Source organism: Mesocricetus auratus, unplaced genomic scaffold (assembly GCF_017639785.1).
Source record: "Mesocricetus auratus isolate SY011 unplaced genomic scaffold, BCM_Maur_2.0 Super-Scaffold_100018, whole genome shotgun sequence".
Taxonomy (NCBI): Eukaryota; Metazoa; Chordata; class Mammalia; order Rodentia; family Cricetidae; genus Mesocricetus; species Mesocricetus auratus.
The window spans coordinates 1601930-1621090 of NW_024429199.1; the positions used below are offsets into that span (position 1 = coordinate 1601930).

The 19161-nt window shown below is 45.4% G+C and overlaps 1 protein-coding gene across 6 annotated transcripts in view; it reads left to right on the forward strand.

Moving 5' to 3' along the window:
* Positions 1 to 387: 387 nt before the first annotated feature.
* The window catches only part of Afg1l (AFG1 like ATPase), a 154905-nt gene continuing 136131 nt past the window's right edge, over positions 388 to 19161 (forward strand). For 5 of the 6 annotated variants that reach the window (XR_005881848.1, XR_005881847.1, XR_005881850.1 and 2 more), the window contains exon 1: positions 388 to 661. Coding sequence is in view for 2 of the 6 variants with exons in the window: in XM_040758263.1 (XP_040614197.1) it covers positions 523 to 661 (139 nt within the window). In the remaining 4 variants the exon portion in view is untranslated. The remainder of the gene's footprint in view (positions 662 to 19161) is intronic. The other variant, XM_040758265.1, reaches the window with a different exon arrangement.

Genomic DNA, 19161 nt, shown 5'->3' on the forward strand with positions numbered 1-19161 from the left:
CGAGTGTGTGCTATGTTGAAAATTACTTCTACTATTTAACAGGTCAAACAGAAAGTGGCAATCACATTTCAGGTACTCTTCAGGGACCCATGTCGGACACTGAAAGAAAACTGAGGCTATAGTATACTGGGCTGGACAAGGTAAGGGCCCACCGGGCCACCTACATATTATGCACACTTAGAAGGTTCAGGAATTGTTACTACTGGCTACATTTGGTTTCTTCAACCTTGGGCAGGGCCGGGTGTCGGTCCCAGACGGCTCGCCGTGGGGGCGTGGCCACACAGCCTCACGCACCCGCGTCTGTCGGGCCCCGCCCCCTCGAGACGCGCTGCCTTTCGGGGCTTGTAGTCCCAAGCCCCACCGGAAGGCGTGAAGGGCAGGCGTTCCTGCCTTTCTACGCTCGAGGTCACCTCTCCTTAGCGCTCCCTCGTTCTCAGGCGTGGCCTCCTGGAGCGCCACGGCCCTCGGCTGCGCAGTTCTTCTGGTTTTCAATAAAGTTTTCCTCCCTGTACGGCGTTCAAGATGGCGGCCTCCTGGTCGCCCTTGGTTACCCTGCGCTCCGCCGCGCGCGGCCGGCTGACGGGGAGAGGTGTTGGGTGCGGGGCGCGGGCCGTCGCAATCCCTCCTCCGGCCCCTGGCCCTGGGAGACCCCTTTGGAAAGGTCAGTGACCGTGTCACCTAGCGGGCCGCGCAGGCTCTGGGGTCCCCCCAGTCCCTGATCACTCATTCCCAGCTGCACCAGCTTCGCAGCTTTTAAGGACCCTAGGGAAGATTTCGTGTCCCCTTGACTTTTTTTTTTTTTTTTTTTTTTTTTTTTGGTACCTCGTCCTGAAGGAGCTCCGAGCACCCCAGGCAGCTACCTCGAGATTAACTTCCATTTGAGGGCCAGAGGTCAACCCAGGTCTCTCCTAGGCAGCCGAGAGCTGGAGAGCTCAGGTGTGCAAGTGCCTGGCTTGGAGGGATGAGGTGACAAGTGTGGAGTCGGTGTCTGGGGCCCTTCCACCCAACACCCAACACCACCCAGGTTCTCAGGGCTGATAATGGGCTTAAAGCTCCCCCACCGGCCCTGTGACCGCTCCCCGCCCCCGTCCTGGAAACAGTCTGGAATGAGGAGCCCAGAGCAGTTCTCAATGGTCAAATTACTGGAGGTGTCAGGTTTTGTTTTGTTACTGGGCCTGTATTCGCTTGTTGTACTGTTGTGCGCTCGTGAATGAGTGGATTATATGTTGACTAACCAAGCCCACCAGAGTGCTAATTTATCGTTTGAGACATGGTCGCACTGTGTGGGGCAGGCTGGAACTTGAGATCCTCCTGCTTCAGTTGCCCAGGAGGGCTAATTTTACCCCGATGTTCACTGAACTGCTGGTTACTGACAGACGTCGAACCCTGTGGGTGCCATTGTTTCTCTGCCACTTAGGGGGTGATTGGTGTCTGATGAGCAGATATTTTCGAATGAATGAAGTTATTCTCACGGTCTCCCCGTGCACAACCCTGCTTTTCCTTTTCTCATCTCCAAGTACCTCTTTATATAACTTAATAAGTTGATATAATGTAACAAAGCATGCAGGTTAGTACTGATTTTTTGCATCTCAAAATGTATCCTTCAGCCATTGAAATTAATACTAGAACTATTGGCCTTAGATGGCTCACCTGGCAAAAAGTCTGCTATCAAGTCTGAGTTCAGTACCCAGGATGCTTATGGTGGAAGGAGAGGACCACGGGGATTGGTTATTTAGGGTTCACACTTCTGATTTATCTCCATTTTTTTTCTTGTTTGAAGTTTCATTTAGGAAAGCATTGGCTTAAACAAAGGAAGGAAATAAGTAATGGAAAAGAATGTAAGGGAAGGAAGGGCAGGCTCCTGCTTATTCTTGGCACTACTGTGCTTGAACACAGGGTCTCCTGTGTGCTAGGCCAGCCCTTTCTGCCGCCGAGCTTGTCAGTTCTCTTCCTTTTGTTCTGAGATGGGGTCTAGATTGCATCCTGGGCTGGCCCTGTAGTCCTCCTTCCTCTAACTCCTGAGCAGCTGGGATTGCAGGCCTACGCCACCCGGGCTGGTGGGTCATCCCTTAGTTATTTTTTAACATCTATTTTATGTGTATGAGTGTTTGCCTGCATTTGTGTATGTATACCACTAGTGCCTGTAGTGGCCGGAAGAGGATGTCAGGTCTCCCAGAGCTATAGTCACAGGCAGTTACAAATTGCCATGTGGAGCCAGGTGGTGGTGGCACATACCTTTAATCTCAGCACCTGGGAGGCAGAGGCAGGCGGATCTCTGTGAGTTCGAGACCAGCCTGGTCTACAAGAGCTAGTTCCAGGACAGCCTCCAAAGCCACAGAGAAACCCTGCCTCAAAAAACCAAAACCAAACAAACAAATTGCCATGTGGGTGCTAAGAACTAAGCCTGAGTTCTCTGTAAGAACAACCAGTGCTCCTTTAATTTTGTTTTTAATGTCTTATGTTACTTTAATGCCAGGCCAGGCTTACTTATTTTGTAAACTCAACCTTGAAAAGCTTATGGGCCCTTAAGAAGCACAACATTATGAATTTCATTTGGGGGTATGTACATTTCTATTAGGTGGATTTTGATATTTTCCATTTTTTTTTTTTTTTTTGGTTTTTTCGAGACAGGGTTTCTCTGTAGCTTTGGAGGCTGTCCTGGAACTCACTCTGTAGACCAGGCTGGCCTCGAACTCACAGAGATCCGCCTGCCTCTGCCTCCCGAGTGCTGGGATTAAAAGGCGTGCACCACCAACACCCGGCCTATTTTCCATAATTTCAATCATTGATTTCACTACCTGTTTTCCTTAGGTCTCAGTAAATCTTCATTTAATGTACAAGTTTTAAACCTCCCCCTACCCTCCAAGACAGTGTTTGTCTGTGTAGTATTGACTGTCCTGGAACTCACAGAGATCCGCCTGCCTCTCCCTCCCCAGTGTTGGGATTAAAGGCGTGTGCCACCACCGCCTGCTAGTTTTAAACCCCTTAATGGTTAAAAGGAAGAAGACCTTTATTAGACAGCAGAGTGGCTATCTGTGCTTGGGGGCACAGGCAATAATCTTAATGCATGTTGCCTGATCATAATGTCATATCAGGTTTGAGCCAGCCTACATAGTGAGTTCAAGTCCAGCTCTGTTGCAGCATAGGAACAAACACCTAACAACAGCAAAAAATCATATTGGCCAGGGTATGGGTAGAAGAAATGTGACAACATTGTTAATTCAGTTTAAGTCTTGGCTACTAAATATAAGGAGATGTGTGAATAAACTGGGTCCTAGGCCTTGCAAAGGAGATAGAACTGTGACACCTAATATTTGATAGCTAATATGTGATGAACCCTTTCTTTTTTTCTTAAAAGAATTACACACACACACACACACACACACACACACACACACTCACACTCGTATTTGAACCAGGGTCTTGGCTGGAGCTGGCCTGGAACTCACTTGCTTTTTAGTTCACTAGGCTGGCCCCAAACTTGCAATCCCTGTCTTGGCCTCCCAGCTGCGGTTACAGGTGTGGGCCACCAGGCCCAGCTGAGCCTTTTCTATATTCTAGGCAGACTGCTAGTCATTTTTCTTACACTCTGAGTTCCGTTTGTTTGTGTTGTCAGCCAAGTGTGCAGAGAACAGCATATGACCCTTACTGGTTTTTATGCTTCTGAGGGAGAGCAGCCAGAGACGAAGCTGGGATGGGGAGCTGCTGTGGGTTTCAAAGAGCTGTTGATGCCAAGGGAGCTGTCCACACTTAGATGCTGTAGAGCTTTCTTAGGAAGAAATGTGGTCAGATCTGTTTCAGCACCGTGTGCTCCCGGGGATGCCAGCGTGGGTGACTGAGATAGCGTGGGAACTGGGAAGGAAGGTCAAGTAATTGAGAAGGCAGTGTGACCAGGCCTAAGTGTTTGCTAAGGAGAAAGACAGGAGGAACTCAGAGATGGCCGCTTGATAGACGTGAGAGTTGTGCAAGAGATAAGGAAAGTCTGTTAATATCGATGTGTAGTTGCTAGGCTGGGTACCTAAGGGAAACTAAGTGAAAACAGGAAAGGAGCCCAACAGGAGCAATTCCACTTTCTGACTTTAAAGTTTCTTCACAAAACAACTCCGGTCCCGTGGAGGGGCTGCAAGCACTTAGAACCGCCGAGCCGTCTCCCCAGCGTCAAGGTTCGGTTTTTGATTTGTTAAATTTGGGGTGATTGTGATGGTGCTGGGCAGACATCTCGGCTGGTGTGGGATGTGACAGGGAGGAAGAAATTGGAGGCAACGTGAAGCAGGATGGAGGCCTTGCCTGGGCAGGTTTGTAGGGTGGAAAGTGAAAAATCTGAGTCCCGAGGAAACATGTTATAAAAAGAAGGGGCCTCCAAGAAACGCAGAGGGAGGGCATGGAGAACTAGGGTGCACACCAAAAGGGAGGGATCTCTAGGTTTCCCAAAATATGAAAATTTCTGTCTAAAATTCTGCTTTATTTAAGGTGGCCTAGGAAAAGTGTGTTTTGTAGAGGCAAGGGATTTTGAGGGTCGGATCTCATGATTTCCCTTTGGTATAGCATTCTTTTGAAGCATGTACTATTTTTTTAGGTGTTGCTATTAGACGATAAGTCCTTTTTAACCTTCAGCTCACAATCTCATCTCAGTCCATGAACATAAGAGAGCTTCCCAATGAGAGTTCAAATAGCGCTGAGCCCGGTTCACCGAGTGGCGTGGTGGAATTATTAGTAGTCTAAAATGGTCGTAGGACCTGTGTGTGTGTCTGCTGTGTGTGTGTCTGCTGTGTGTGAGTGTGTGTGTGTCTGCTGTGTGTGAGTGTATGAGCTGTGACTCACATGTGAACCTTAGATGACAACTTTGTGGAGTCACTTCTCTCCTTCCACCTTTATATAGGTCCAAGGATCAAACTCAGGTGGTCAGGCATATGCAGCCAGCACCTTTACCTGCTGAGCCATCTTGTTGGCTGGGGCTAGCTCTTCGCATTTCTTCTATTATTGTTCTCATTGCAGAGGCTGCTCTTATCAACTTGTTTCCTCTCTGTGTTCTCTACCAGGTGGCAGTTCTCAGTTATGAAGTAACAGAGGTTGAACATGCAATTCTTTTTTTAAAGTCCATGTTTTAAATGTATTCTTTGACAACTTAATACATGTATACATGTGCTTTGATCTTCTATACTCCCTCCAGATTCTCTCAGCATAAGCCCCTTACATCTTGTCCACTCTTCCTTCCTTCCTTCCTTCCTTCCTTCCTTCCTTCCTTCCTTCCTTCCTTCCTTCCTTCTTTTTTGCTCAAGACAGAGTCTCACTATGTAGCTCTGGATTTCCTAGAACTCACTGGACTCAAACTTACAGAGATCTGATTGCCTCAGCTTCCCGTGTGCTGGGATTAAAGGCATGTGCCACTACACCCAGCTTTATTGTCTTATAACCACCAAGTGTTGCCTATATGAGCATGGTGTGGGGTGGACACTGGAGAATGGGCAGCCTATGAGGGGCTACTCTACCAAAGAAAAATTGTTCTTCCCTCAGCAGCCATCAATTACTAATAACTCCTCAGCTAGGGGTAGGTGCTGTGGACCCCTTCCTCACTCATGCTTGGATACTGGCTGGCTTGAGCCTGTGCGTTCAGCCACAGGTGAGTTCGTGCATGCGGCAGCTGTGTCATACTTAGAATACAGTATTGTTTCCTAGCACTCACTGTATTTTGAGACCCATTACCTGGTTTTCTTCTGTCCCCCTTCATTTCTAGCCTATCAGGTGCCAACTATTCAACTCTACTTCTCTGGGAATCAGTTTTAGCCTCTATGTATAGGTAAGAACATGCAGTAAGCAGTATTTGTCGTTCTGTGCCTGGTTTGTTTCACTTAGTGTGATGTCATCTAGCTTCATCCACGAACATGTAATTCTTATAGTTGTTGTCTCATAGGGTCATAATACTCCTTGACATTTTAAATGTAACTCCAGCAGACTCCACTTTAAAATCTTCACTTATATGTGGACGAATCTACCCAGTTTAAAGTAAACCGGGTCTGGGAATGTAGCTCCGTAGGTAGGGTGCTTATATGGCACGCACAGCGCCCTAGGTTTGATACTTCGTAAAATCAAACGTGGTGGCACACACCTGTAGCCCCAGCTTGCAGAAGGTGGAGGCGGTGAGGTCCAGAGCTCAAGGTTATGCTCAGCTACACAGTGAGTCTGAGGCCAGTGCCGGCTGTTGAGACCCTGCCTCAGTCAAACAGCACAACAAAGACATCAGTCGTTTTCTTTATCATTTGAAAGAAGGGATCTCTTAAGACCTCATTATCGAATAGCGTGTGAGCAGGGTGAATAAATACTAAGGAGTTACTCAGTATGCTGGGCCATGCCCGTGATTACTTCCGAATGTTTTTATTCAGATTTTTAGGCAGGATTTTACTGATTTGTTATCATGAAATTTAAAGTGCTATTTTTTTTTCCTTTTGTAACGTTATACACATTGGCACATTTAACATTAACTACCTTCTAAAGGAAAAGAATGATAACCAGGAAGCATTTAGTTTTAATTTTCATAATTTTTCTATTTAAATCAAAAGCACCCTTTTAAAGCCCCTAAATCAGCCTTTTATAAATAAAGTAAATCATCTTGTGATGCATCCCTTGATGATGGCTTATGTTGTTTTTCTAAAGAAAGAGTTTAATTAAGATTTGATTTTCTTTATTCTGCACCTTGTTTACTCATCAGCAAATCAAACACAGGTCTTTAATGTCACCGAGGAGGCTTGACTTTTCCAGTCCTTCATGACCATCTCAGTTCTCAAAAAAGAAACTGAATATTTATCTTTTGGGTATGATTAGGACGTAACAGAACATAAGGAGCTGCCTCAGACCCAGGTTAAGTTCTTCTGCCCTAGCAGGACGTCGCTGGTCAGTGGCTACTGTTGACAGTCTGCTGGAATCAACACACATGTACAAATAACTCAGGAATAATTTGTACACAGTATTTGAATGATGTTTAATAAATATGCATTAAAAATCTAATTACAGTAATGAAGTTTACAGCTGAAATTTTAATCCAGCCCTTTAGAAATATTAAATGTGCTTTTCCTGATTGTGCATTTTTCTCACAGCAGTTGGGTAAACATTTTAAACTAGAAATCGAAGTGCCTTATAGAGTTTTGATTTCATTTAACTAAGCATGCATTTTTTCCCTTTGTGAAGAATTGAAGCTTTTTCATTCTGTAACTGGTATTTTGAAGAATTTTCCATTAGTTCTGACTTAGGACCAGTGGACATATGTACTCCCAGATGACTGCTAGCTAACACATGATCGGGAGAGCTTTGGCCGCCATCTTGGTCCCACTCTGGGTCAGTCTATTTCCTCATCTTTGGAATGGGGCTGGTCAGTCTGTGCCTTTCTTATGATCATTGGCGAGGCTCAAATAACTGTCCTTTGAAAGCTATCAGAAATGTGTGGCTGTGCCAGCAATAACTGAGCCTCTGAGAGTGAAGCCCCAGGGACAGTGGCTTTCAGTCTGTGAGTATATCCGTTCATCTTCTACAACATGGTGAAGCTGCCTGAATTCTAGAGAATGCTTATTGTTAACAGTGGCACAGGGATCGACTGATTCAGTGATTTGCTAGAAAGTGGCTTTGGCTTTTTTTTCTTTTTGGAGACAAGGCCTATCTAGCCCACCCTGTTCTGGAACAAGCAGTGATTTCTATTGCCTTAGCCTCCCCAGTGCCCAGCGCTGGATCACAGCAGGGAGTCGCCTAATTCAGCCTTTGTAGATTACCTGGCTCTTTGCTTTTTTTTTAAACATTTGTTGTGAAAGGTGACCTTGATCACAGCAGCCTGATTCGACTTTCTAAGTGCTATCTGTATGCAGGCATATATCACCACCCTTGGCTTTCAGAAAAAGAAATAGATTTATGAATCCAGAGGCTTTGATGGTTCCCACCCCTTCCCAGGGGCACTTGACACCTGAGTTATGTTACCATTGGCTGATTTATGTGCTGCCTGACTTTGGTCAATTTGACTCAAACTAGAGAGACCTGGGAAGAAGGAACCCCGATTGAGGAATTGCATCCGTTAGATTGGCCTATGGTTATGCCTTTGGGGCATTTTTAAAGTTGCTAATTGATGTGGGAGGCCCCATCCCTAGGCAAGTGGTCCTGGGTTGTATAAGAAATGTAGCTGAGAAAACCAGGGAAGCCAGCCAGTAAGCAGCCCTCAGTGGTTTCTTGCTTGGGTTCCTGCCCTGACTTCTGACTGGGACCTGGAAGCCAAATATACCCTTTCCTCCTGAAGATGTTTGGCAGTATTTTATCACAGCAATAGAAAGCAAACTAAGATAGGAATATAATTCTGGATTACTCTACTGAACGTTATGTTTCTGAAGTCTCACCAACATAATATTCAGTGAACTAATCCAGCATTAAAGTTTTCTTCATGTGTGGTGACTGTCATTCTCTCTCTAAATAAATGACTGAGACATTTTATAACACAGGTTTTGTTTGGTAGTAACTACTCTTCTTCTTTTAATTAATTAATTAATTATAGATAGGGACACATTCTATCTAGTCCTGGCTATCCTAGAACTTGTTATGTAAACAAGGCTGGCTTATAATTTATATTTGTCTTCCTGACTAGCTTCCTGAGCACTGAAGGTTGCAAGCAGGTACCACCACACTTAACTGCTGTCTGTCTGTCTGTCTGTCTTTCCTTCCTTCCTTTCTTTTTTCTTTTTTAAATTTAAATTAAAAACAAGCTTGCTTCACATGTCAATCCCAGCTCCCTCTCCCTCCCCTCCCCTCTCCAGCCCCTCCATCTCCCCATCCCCCGCCCAATCTCCACTCTGATCCCCAGGGAGGATGAGGCCCTCCATGCAGGATCTCCAGACTCTGTCATTTCATCAAGGGCAGGGCCTAGGCCCTCCCCTAAGAGTCCAGGCTGAGAGAGCATCCCTCATTGTGGGATGGGCACCCAAAGTACATTTGTATGCCAGGGATAAATACTACCCAAGGCCCCTTAGATTGCCTAGGCCTCCTCACTGACACCCACATTCAGGGGGTCTGGATCAGTCCTATGCCATCAGCCTCCCAGCCATCAGTCTGGAGTCCAAGAGCTCCCCCTTGTTCAGGTCAGCTGTTTCTGTGGGTTAAACCAGCCCTGTCTTGACCCCTTTGCTCATCACTCCTCCCTTTCTGTCACTGGATTCCAGGAGTTCAGTTCAGTGTTTAACTGTGGGTGTCTGCTTCTGCTTCCATCAGTCACCGGATGAAGGTTCTGTTTCCCAGAGTCTCCTGCAGTGGGACCTGGAAGCCAAATAATTCATGTCTAAAATCCACATATGAGTGAGTATATAGCATGTTTTTCTTTTTGTGACTGGGTTACCTCACTCAGGATGGTTTCTTCTAGTGCCGTCCATTTGCCCGAGAAAAGGGTCCGGACCTCTTACTCTTCTGACATCATCTATCGTGACTCCTTTCTGTTTTTTTAAAGACAGTCTCCTCTGTCACTTAGACAGATCTCAAAGTCTTACACTCAAGCAATTCTCCTGCCTTAGCCTCATTAGTAGCTATGACATAGGCACCCACCTGGCATGCCTAGCAAATGACTTTCTCCCATTTTTCTATACAGGGGACCAAACCCAGGGCCTTAGATGTGCTAGGCAAACATTCTATCATTAGTCTAAACCTCTAATTCCTACTGTCAATTGACATTATTTTTTGATTCATTTTAGTTTATGTGTCTAAGTGTTTACATGTATGTTTACATACATGTAAGTGTTTACATGTATGTATGTGTACCATGTACATGCCTGGTACCCTTGGAGGTCACAAGAATTTGTTGGATCACTTAGAACTGAAGTTACATATGGTTGTGAGATATGGGTGGTCGGAACCAAATTCAAGACCTCTGCAAGAACAGCAAGTGTTTTTAACTGTTGAGCCAGTCCCTCAAATACTACAGTTGTTAATCCATTTTATATTTATAGATACTGGGGTACTTCCCAATTTTTAACTAATCTTAGTTATGATACTGCTATGAATATGTCTGTATATTTTGGTGTAGATATATACTTTTTGTTGAATCTATAACTAGGAATATAATTATTGCCTCATAATATATATGTATATATATTATGCCTCTAATATATAAATATATATATTTAGCTAGAGTAGATAACTCCAGTTTTCCAAAATGGTTATATCAATTTGTTTAATTTTTTTTTTCTTGAGACAGGATCTCATTGTGTAGCCCTGACCAGCCCAGAACTCTATGTAGACTAGGCTGGTCTGAACTCACAGACATCTGCCTGTCTCTGCTTCTCAAGTGCTGGGATTAAAGGAGTGAACCTCCATGTTTGGCTGCTTTTTTGTGTGTGTCTTTTGTAGCGCAGGTTGGGTTCATACTAGATTTGTAGCTGAGCCTGACTGTACACCCTCATCTACTGCTTCTGCCTCCCTCGTTCTTGGGTCAGAAGAGCCCAGCTTTCATCCCTCCCGCCTCAGTTAGCTGAGTAACTGCAAGTGTGGGCTAGCACTCCTAGCTTCTCAAGTCATATTTTACTGGCGTCATGGGAGATGTTAGTTCACACATCTATACTATTAGTATTTTAGTCACTTTAGTAACTATGTTCCAGTATTTATTATATATTTTGTTTTGCCTTTCCCCTGATGACTAGTGTATATGAAAAACACAGCTCTGGCTTCAAAGTGAAAAGAAATAGTTTATTCTGGAGCACAACATGAGTAGTGATGGCCTAGGGACACGGATTCAGATTGCTCAAATACCATGTTCCAACGTGGTAATGGTTCCATGATGTCTTTATAGTTACAGAAGACAGTCATAGATACATCAATGTGCTCTTCAGATATGTTGGTACTTGAAAGCACTGGGGCCTATCAGACCCTTGATTTTTTTTTTTTTTAATTCAGCCTGACCCTCTCACAAACTAGCTGTTTTCTCAACATCTGAAGTTCTCTAATCAGGTATTTTCTAGGTTACTTTCACTTGATGTGACAAAACACCATGATCAAACCAACTTATAAAAGGAAGCATTTGATTTTAAGCAGGCAGTCATGGCTCTGGAACAGCAGCCGAGAATGTATGTCTTAGCTTGGGCCACAGCATGAGGCAGAGAGAGAGAGAGAGAGAGAGAGAGAGAGAGAGAGAGAGAGAGAGAGAGAGAGACTGACTGACCATCACAGACAGAGACACTGACTGGGAATGCTGTGGGCTTTTGAAACCTCACAGCCAGCCCCCAGTGACACATCTCTGTGCCAACAAGGCCACACCTAATTGTTCCCAAATGTCTCCTCCAGATGGGACATTCCAATATCTGAGCCTCGATGGCCTCCTCAGTCACAGCACTGCAGTAGGGTCATCTCAGCAAAGAGGAGAGCTGAGGAGGCCATTCATAGCTTTGGGGTTGGTCTGTTAACACATTCTGAAAAGTTTTGCCTAGTAGTTGTAAGGATGCAGGTCAGACACTGAGGAGAGCAGTGAGTGCTGCTAAGGGAACTAAAGATAACCCAAGATAATCTGGCTCTGGAGCTGCAACATTCCAGCTCTCCACAGCCACTAATGAGTCACCCAGCTTTGCAGAATAATCCTGTGTAGAGGTGTGGCCTTTTTCCTAGGAGTTTCAGGTCATACTACTGAGGTTGAGCACCTTTAGACTCTTTCATGATTCAAGACATGAAAATTTAAGGCTTTTGTCCATTTTTTTCTGTTGCTTTTCTAGACCCCTGTTGTTGCCCCCCCTCCTTCTTTCTCTTGTAGGGTCTTGCCATGTAGCCCTGGCTGTTTTGGAATTTGAGAACCTCTGACCTTAACCTGTAGGGTACTGGGTTTGCACATATGTGACAACACCCAGCCTAGTCATAGTTCATTTGTTTATTTTTGTTGTAGTTAGAAAACCCCCAAAGGTCAGAGCTTTACCTTTATACCTGCTGAAGAAAATACACTCCTTAGGCAGAAGCACAGATCTTTTCTTTGGCTCATCTTGGGACATAATCGGCAGGCTTGTATCACAGCAAGGAAACTGAAGGCTTAGGAAACCCCATCTTTCTTCGAGGTCTGCAAACAAACCTTCCCGACCTTTGATCTGAAGAGAGCAAGCATGCTGGACTATAACCCTGCTTTCTACTTGGGCAGATAATCCTTTTGGCTTTGGTGGTCTCGATTGTGGCAACCCTAATGTGTCAGGAAAGTGCCTGTGGCAATCCGTAAACTGGACAGACTGAGTCCTACAGAGTCTACAAACCTCTCCTAGAGAAATGCTCATATATACGTGCCCTGTTTGCTTTGAATCAAAACTATTTGCATTAAGTCTGGATGTGGCGGTGTGGACTTAGAATCCTAGCACTTGGGAGATGGTGGCTGGAGAATGAGCAGTTAAAGATTGTCCTTAGCTACCTAGTAAGTTTGAGGTCAACCTGCGCTATATACTACCCCATCCCGGAACAAACAAGCCACCACAAACGAAGTATCTGACAGCTGTGTTGGTGTCCTGCAGGGTATACTCTAAATTAAATCTTGTTTTTCAGTGTTAGGTGCTTCTTGTTGAATGACCTATTGCTCCCAAAGCTTACTTTCCTCATTCAACAGATAATGTGTACTTATCATATCTATTCTGCCTCTACTGGGCATTGTAGATACTTGGTAGTTATACAGTGAGTTATACAGATAGGGTACCTTCTTGTACTTTTCAAATGAATAACAAATGTATAGTTACAAATTAATAAAAGAAAAAACACAGTGATAAGATTTTCTATTCTGGGCTGGGCCAATTTGGTCGGTAAAGGTGTTTACCCCTAAGCCAGTGACCTGAGTGATCCCTGGGACTCACATGGTGGAAGGAGAGAACTGACTGCCATGAGCTGTCCTCTGACCTCCACATTCCTGCTCGTGTGGTTTTCTTTAAGCTGGGGTGGGGGGACCCCAAAAGATTTGTGTATTTATGATGATGATGTATTTTTAGAAAATCTTTCCCAGCCATGAGATCTTTCACTTTGTGTGTGTGTGTGAGAGAGAGACAGACACAGAGAGAGAGAGAGAGAGAGAGAGAGGGAGGGAGGGAGGGAGGGAGGGAAGGAGGGAAGGAGGGAGGGAGGGAGGGAGGGAGGGAACAGAGGGTTGAGATAGTTTTCATGGATCCCGAGCTGACTTTGAACTCTAACATATGGCTGATGATGGCCTTGAACTCCTGATGCTCTAGCTGCATCCACCTCCCAAGTTCAGGGATATGGCGCTTTCTGTTGGAGTGTTTCATATTTATTTCCACATGTGGTACTCAAGATCTGTTTATCACTTTCCTTCTGTGTGTGGTGAGAGGCTGTGTTTGCGTAGCGCGTGCAGATGCCTGCTCCAGTGAGAGTGGAGGCCAGAGGTTCCACGTAGAGTGTCTTTATTCCTCTTTACTGTGTTTGAGACGCAGGGTCTTTCACTGAACTGACTCATCCTGGCTAGGCTGGCTGGCCAGAAGCTCTCAGGGTCTGCTGGCTCTGCCTCCCCAGTGCTGGGGTTACAGTCTGTACCCCCTCCATGGGTTTCTTTTCTTTCTTTTCTTTTTTTGTTTTGTTTTTTCTTTTTCACTTTTTGAGACAGGGTTTCTCTGTGTAACAGCTCTGGCCATTCTGGATCTTGCTCTGTAGTCTGCCTCCGTCTCCCAAATGCTGGGATTAAGGGTGTGAACCACCACAATCTGGCTCCCTCCGTGGGTTTCTGTGGCTGCTGGGGATTCTGACTCAGGTCCCCATGTGTCCCTGAGGCACTTTACCAATGGAGCTGTCTCCATAGCCCCTCCTTTTGGTGGAAGTACTTAGTCTGTAAATTAATTGGAAACAATTGGTAATTTATAATTGCTTCTTTTTTCATATTTTGCTTGTGTCTTTGTGAAAGATTTTGATGTTTCTCATATAGACCTTGCATAATGGTTGATATTAGACTTTTTTTGGGGGGGGTTCGAGACAGGTTTCTTCTGTGGCTTTGGAAGCTGTCCTGGAACTAGCTCTGTAGACCAGGCTGGTCTGGAACTCACAGAGATCCACCTTCCTCTGCCTCCAGAGTGCTGGGCTAAAAGGCGTGTGTGCGCCACCACCGCTGGCTGGTATTAGACTTTTTTTGAGACAGGATCTCACTATGCAGTCCCTGGCACCTCCTTGCATGTGATCCCAGAGCCATACTGAAGTCTGTGTTCACACTCTTGAGTTTCTGAGTCCTCTGGCTGGCCACCTCCCTTCCTGCCCCTGGCTGAATTCCTTTTGTCCCTTTGATCTCAATGGAACTATCACTTCCTCTCACTCCCTTCCTTAACTTCCTGACCTGGCTGCTGTCTTTGGCTCTGTGATCTCACAGCCTCTGTAACTTCTCCTTGCTACGCACCAGTTTGTGTTTTTCTGAGGGTGCTGTGAGTCTCTTGGGTGCAGCTACAGCACCTATATTATATTATGTTATATTATTATATTTGCAACATTGAGCAGAGCTTTGTACTGTGGGAACTTCAGTAAATTCTCCTGTTTGATTCTTTTACGGATAATTGAGGAGTATTTTGAGTCCGGGTCTGGCTGGTAAGCCAGTCTGGCCTCAGATTTTTCAGTGCTTCTGCCTCTGCCACTAAAGTGCTGACATTACATGAGGTGCCACCGAGGCCAGCTGAGTCTTCTGTTTGGAGACAGAGCCTTGCTGTGTAACCCCAGTTGGTCTCAAGATTGTGGCAGTTGCTGTGTGTTGGAGTTGAAGATGTGTCCCGCACTTGACTCCCAGCTAAACTTTTTACAATTAAATGCTCCGTAGTGAACTTCTGTGTTGGCAAGTTCCTCCGTTTATTGTGGCCACTGGTACTTGGAGAGGCTGTTGTGACCTAACCTAACTTGCTGTCGGCTTCATAGTGGAGGACTGAGTCATTTGTATTTTCCTCTGGTATCCGTGTGTGTATATTGTATATAAATCGGATTACCCCCTAGTTCTTTCAAGTCAGCTGTGTGTAGAATCATATGAGCAGTTTCTCTCTGCCCCTTTGACACTGGGCTTTTAGTTGACAAAGCTGCTCTGGTGGGTTGGACGAGGTGTGGCCAGCAGTGGTGATGACCCATGACCCTGCAGTGTTGGAGGAGACAGAGAAAGCCAGGTGCTGACTGACTAAGGAGGGGCTTCGAGGTTTGTGCTGAATCTCAGTTGCCTGGCTGTGACAGACTGGAGCTGCCTGTTGTCTGCAGGTGGCCTTAATGAGGTGATACCTGTGGGGCTTCCCAAGCTCAACTCCACATTCTGCTGGGTCTCTGCTTTTGTGACCTTTTCAGTTGTTTTAGTTTTCTCATGTGGGGGAAACCCATCTCCCCCAGTTCTGTTGTTGTTATTTGTTTTGAAAAGTCAGATAATAAGAACACTGTCTTATGGGTTTTGTTGGTGATTATTAATGCTAGCGTTCTTTTACTTTTCAGAATTGCTTCACTCGTGTTCTTTTTTTCCCAGTTTTTCAAGATAGGATTTCCCCATGTAGCAGTCCTAGCTGTCCTAGAACTAGCTCTGTAGACCAGGCTGACCTCGAGCTCACAGAGATCCACCTGCCTCTGCCTCCTGAGTGCTGGGATCAAAGTCGTGTGCCACCACCACCCAGCCCAGCCTTGAATTTTAACATGACTCCAAATGTTGATTCTTTGAGACCGACTCTCTTCTCGACTGTCTTGTTCTTCAAGCCTCTATTTCCCCCAGTCCTGGGATTATCACGGTGCCTGGTGTGGAATCCACATTGTGGACAGAAAACCTTAAGCTGTTCAAACGAGCACAGAAACACAAAGTTTTTATGTTGTTCTTGCGCACCTCTCAGAACCTGTTCTTTTCCTGTTCTTCTGGGTATTTGGAAGGGAAGGGGTCTCACTGTGTAGCCCAGCTGGCCTTGAACTTGTCCTCAGACTTTGGGTAGCCTCAACTTTTGAAGCTGGGCTTACAGACACCTGTCAGTCTGCTCTGCTGTTGGCCGATTTGTAGATTGATGTATCCCCACCCTCCTCACCCCCACTCCCTGCGTTTCTATTTCCCTGTCTTTTTCAGACAGGATTCACTCTGTAGTCCAGGCTGGTCTTGAACTCTCAGCAATTCCATCAGGACTGAGGTTTCCAGAAATGGCTCAGTGGGCAAAAGCGTTAGCCACACAATACTGACCACACGGTTTGATTCCTGCAAGTCATATAAAAATCCAGATGTGGTGGCATGTGCAAGCAATCCCAGCATTCCTGTCTTGAAATGGGAGGTGGAGATAGGCTGGAATCAGGTCTGGAATATACAGCAGGGCAGCAGAAACCATGTGAGGTGGAGAGTGAGAACAACTTTACGTTTGTTTAGACACATGATAGTTAGCGTTAGTGTTTAAGGTATGCGCTTTTTGTTATGTTTGCTTTCTTATTTAGTTTCCTTCCTTCTGCCTTTCCTTTCTTCTTCCTTCCCTCCTTCCTCCCTCTTTTTTTTTTTTTTTTTTTTTTGAGATGGGAATCTCACTGTATAGCCCTGGTTAGTGGTCTGGAGCTCACTCTGTAGGCTATGCTGGCCTTGAACTCACAGAAACCCACCTGCCTCTGTCTCCTGGGTGAAATCTTAATCTTTTCTGGGATTCCTTGAACACCTGGAATTCCACCGTACACTATGTGCAGCTCTCACATGTTTGGGGGCTGAAAAATTATAGATTTTTTTCTTTTTGATCTATATGTAATAATAGGGGTGGAACCCAGGGCTAGCTAGGCCATTTTGATTTGATTGCTAAATTTTGCAGCTATCTTCAAAGTTGTGATTCTGAATAGTTGGGCATGTACCACTACACATGGTGGTATACATGACACACATGGCACATGACACACACTGCACACATGACACATACAGCACACATGGCATGCTTGGCACAGAATGTTTTCTATGTGAGCCTCACTTTAGCCAATTTATGCAGATTTTTTTTGCATATTTGAGTACATTTTAGTTAGTTTTTACTATGACGTAACTAAAAAATTAGTCACCTTTATAAGGCTGTGTATATGTATGTCCTCAGTGGTACAGCAGTTGCCTAGCATTAGTAGGGCCTTGGATCAGATCCTTATCACTGCCCAAAATATTAACTTCAAGTACTTGTGGGATTTTTCCATTTTATCTGCCCACCCCCCACTGCCCATGGAGACTTTTCTTTCTTTCTTTTTTCTTTTTGGTTTTTCAAGACAGGGTTTCTCTGTATTATTTTGGAGGCTGTCCTGGAACTCGCTCTGTAGACCAGGCTGACCTCGAACTCACAGAGATCTGCCTGCCTCTGCCTCCTGAGTGCTGAGATTAAAGGCGTGCCACACCAACGCCTGGCTCTATGGAGGCTTTTTATTTATGTTTTATATCTTTAGAAAAAAGAATCCCAGGATCTTCTCTCCTGTTTCGTGGTGGTTTGAATAGGACTGGCTTCCTTAAGCTCATAGATTTGGATGCTTGGTCATTAGGGAGTGGCCCTACTTGACAGGGATCTTGTTGGAAGAAGTATGTCACTGGGGTGGGCTTTGAGTTTTCAAATGCTCAAGCCAGGCCCCGTGTCACTCTTCTCTTCCTGCTGCTTGTGGATCTGGATGTAGAACTCTCAGCTCCTTCTCCAGCACGTGTCTGCCTGTGTGCTCTCATGCTTCCTGCCATGATGATAGTGGACCAAACCTTTGACAGTAAGCTAGCCCCAATTAAATATGTTCCTTTACAAGATTTGCATTGGTCATGGCATTTCTTCACAGCAATAGGAAATGACTACAGCACGTGTGTTTTTGCCTTGCTTCGTTGTGGTCCATGATGCCAGCTAAGGCTGTCAGTACAATGAAGCCAAACTGGCAGGAAGGGAGCAGATTATTCTGTCATTTTTCCAGGTCTTTGGGCTGTACATCAAATCTAGGATCACAACACTCCACACTAGTTCAACCTGCCTGAGAAGTTCACAATTTTCCCAGCTCTGTGATCATTATTGATTTCAAATCCTCCAATGTCACCATGCTTCATCATCAAGTTGGGATCAAGTGATGACTTTGGATACGGCCTATGAGGACCCCAGGTTTGCATCTCTCACAGTGTTGATGCTCTTGAGAGCATCTGCCAGGACATTCACACACACCACCCCGGCCGAGAGGAAAGGGGATGGAAAGATGTCTTTCTGTCTCTCCCCTCCCCTTCCCCTTCCTTCTTTCTTTCCTTTCCTCTTCTCTCTTTCCTTCCTTCCCTCCCTCCCTTCCTTTGTTGAGATGCGGGGGGTCTCACCACGTTGTTGAGGCTGAACCCAAACTCCTGGGTTCAAGTCATACCCCTGCCTCAGGTTTCCAAGTAGCTGGGACTATCAATAGTCACTAGCTAAAACCTAAAGCTTGGAACAAGCTTCCAACATTTTCTGAAAGGATTTTTTGTTGTTGTTGCTGCTAGTGTTATTAAATTTATTTATTTGTTTATGTGTGTATGGATGGTTTGCCTGCATGTATGTCTGTGCACCAGGGGCACACTTGCACCCTGTGGACGTCAGAAGAAGGAACTCATTCCCTAGAACTGGTGTTACAGACAGCTGTAGGCTGCCGTGTGTGTGTGTGTGTGTGTGTGTGTGTGTGTGTGTGTGTGTGTGTGTGTGTGTGTGTGCTGGAAATTGAACCTGGGTCCTTTGGAAGAGCAACCAGTACTTTTAACCACTGAGTCATCTCTCCAGCTCCCTGTATTTTCTTGTCTACCATTTTGTCTGAGGTTCTGAATGTGTAGCAATGACGAATCCAGCCCTGTAGGCCTGGTGAATCCTTTGGTATTCCACTCCAACTTGTGGAAGCAGTGCCAACCATGCGTGCTGGCATATATAAGGGTTATGATCAGCTTGTATGTGTCAGTCATGTTTGCGTTCATGTTCTTGAGTTGCTGTGGCAGTCCAGGTATACTAACTTCTTAGGAAAATAGCGAAAGCAGAAGAGAACCAATTCCTGTTCTGGATGCTGTTTGAAGAGGTCTGGGGGAGACAGCAGAAGCAGACATCACTGTGAGCATCACTGGAGAGGGAGGTGACAATAGGCTGTCTGCCAGGGGAAACGATAGTGCTGTGATTGAGAGCCCAGATTGGTCAAGGAGTCAGGCTAAAAAGACGAATCTCCTCCCCTAGCACTACGCTCCTCCCCTAGACCTCCGGTCTATACTCCTGGGTGCAGGTGCTGGTCAGG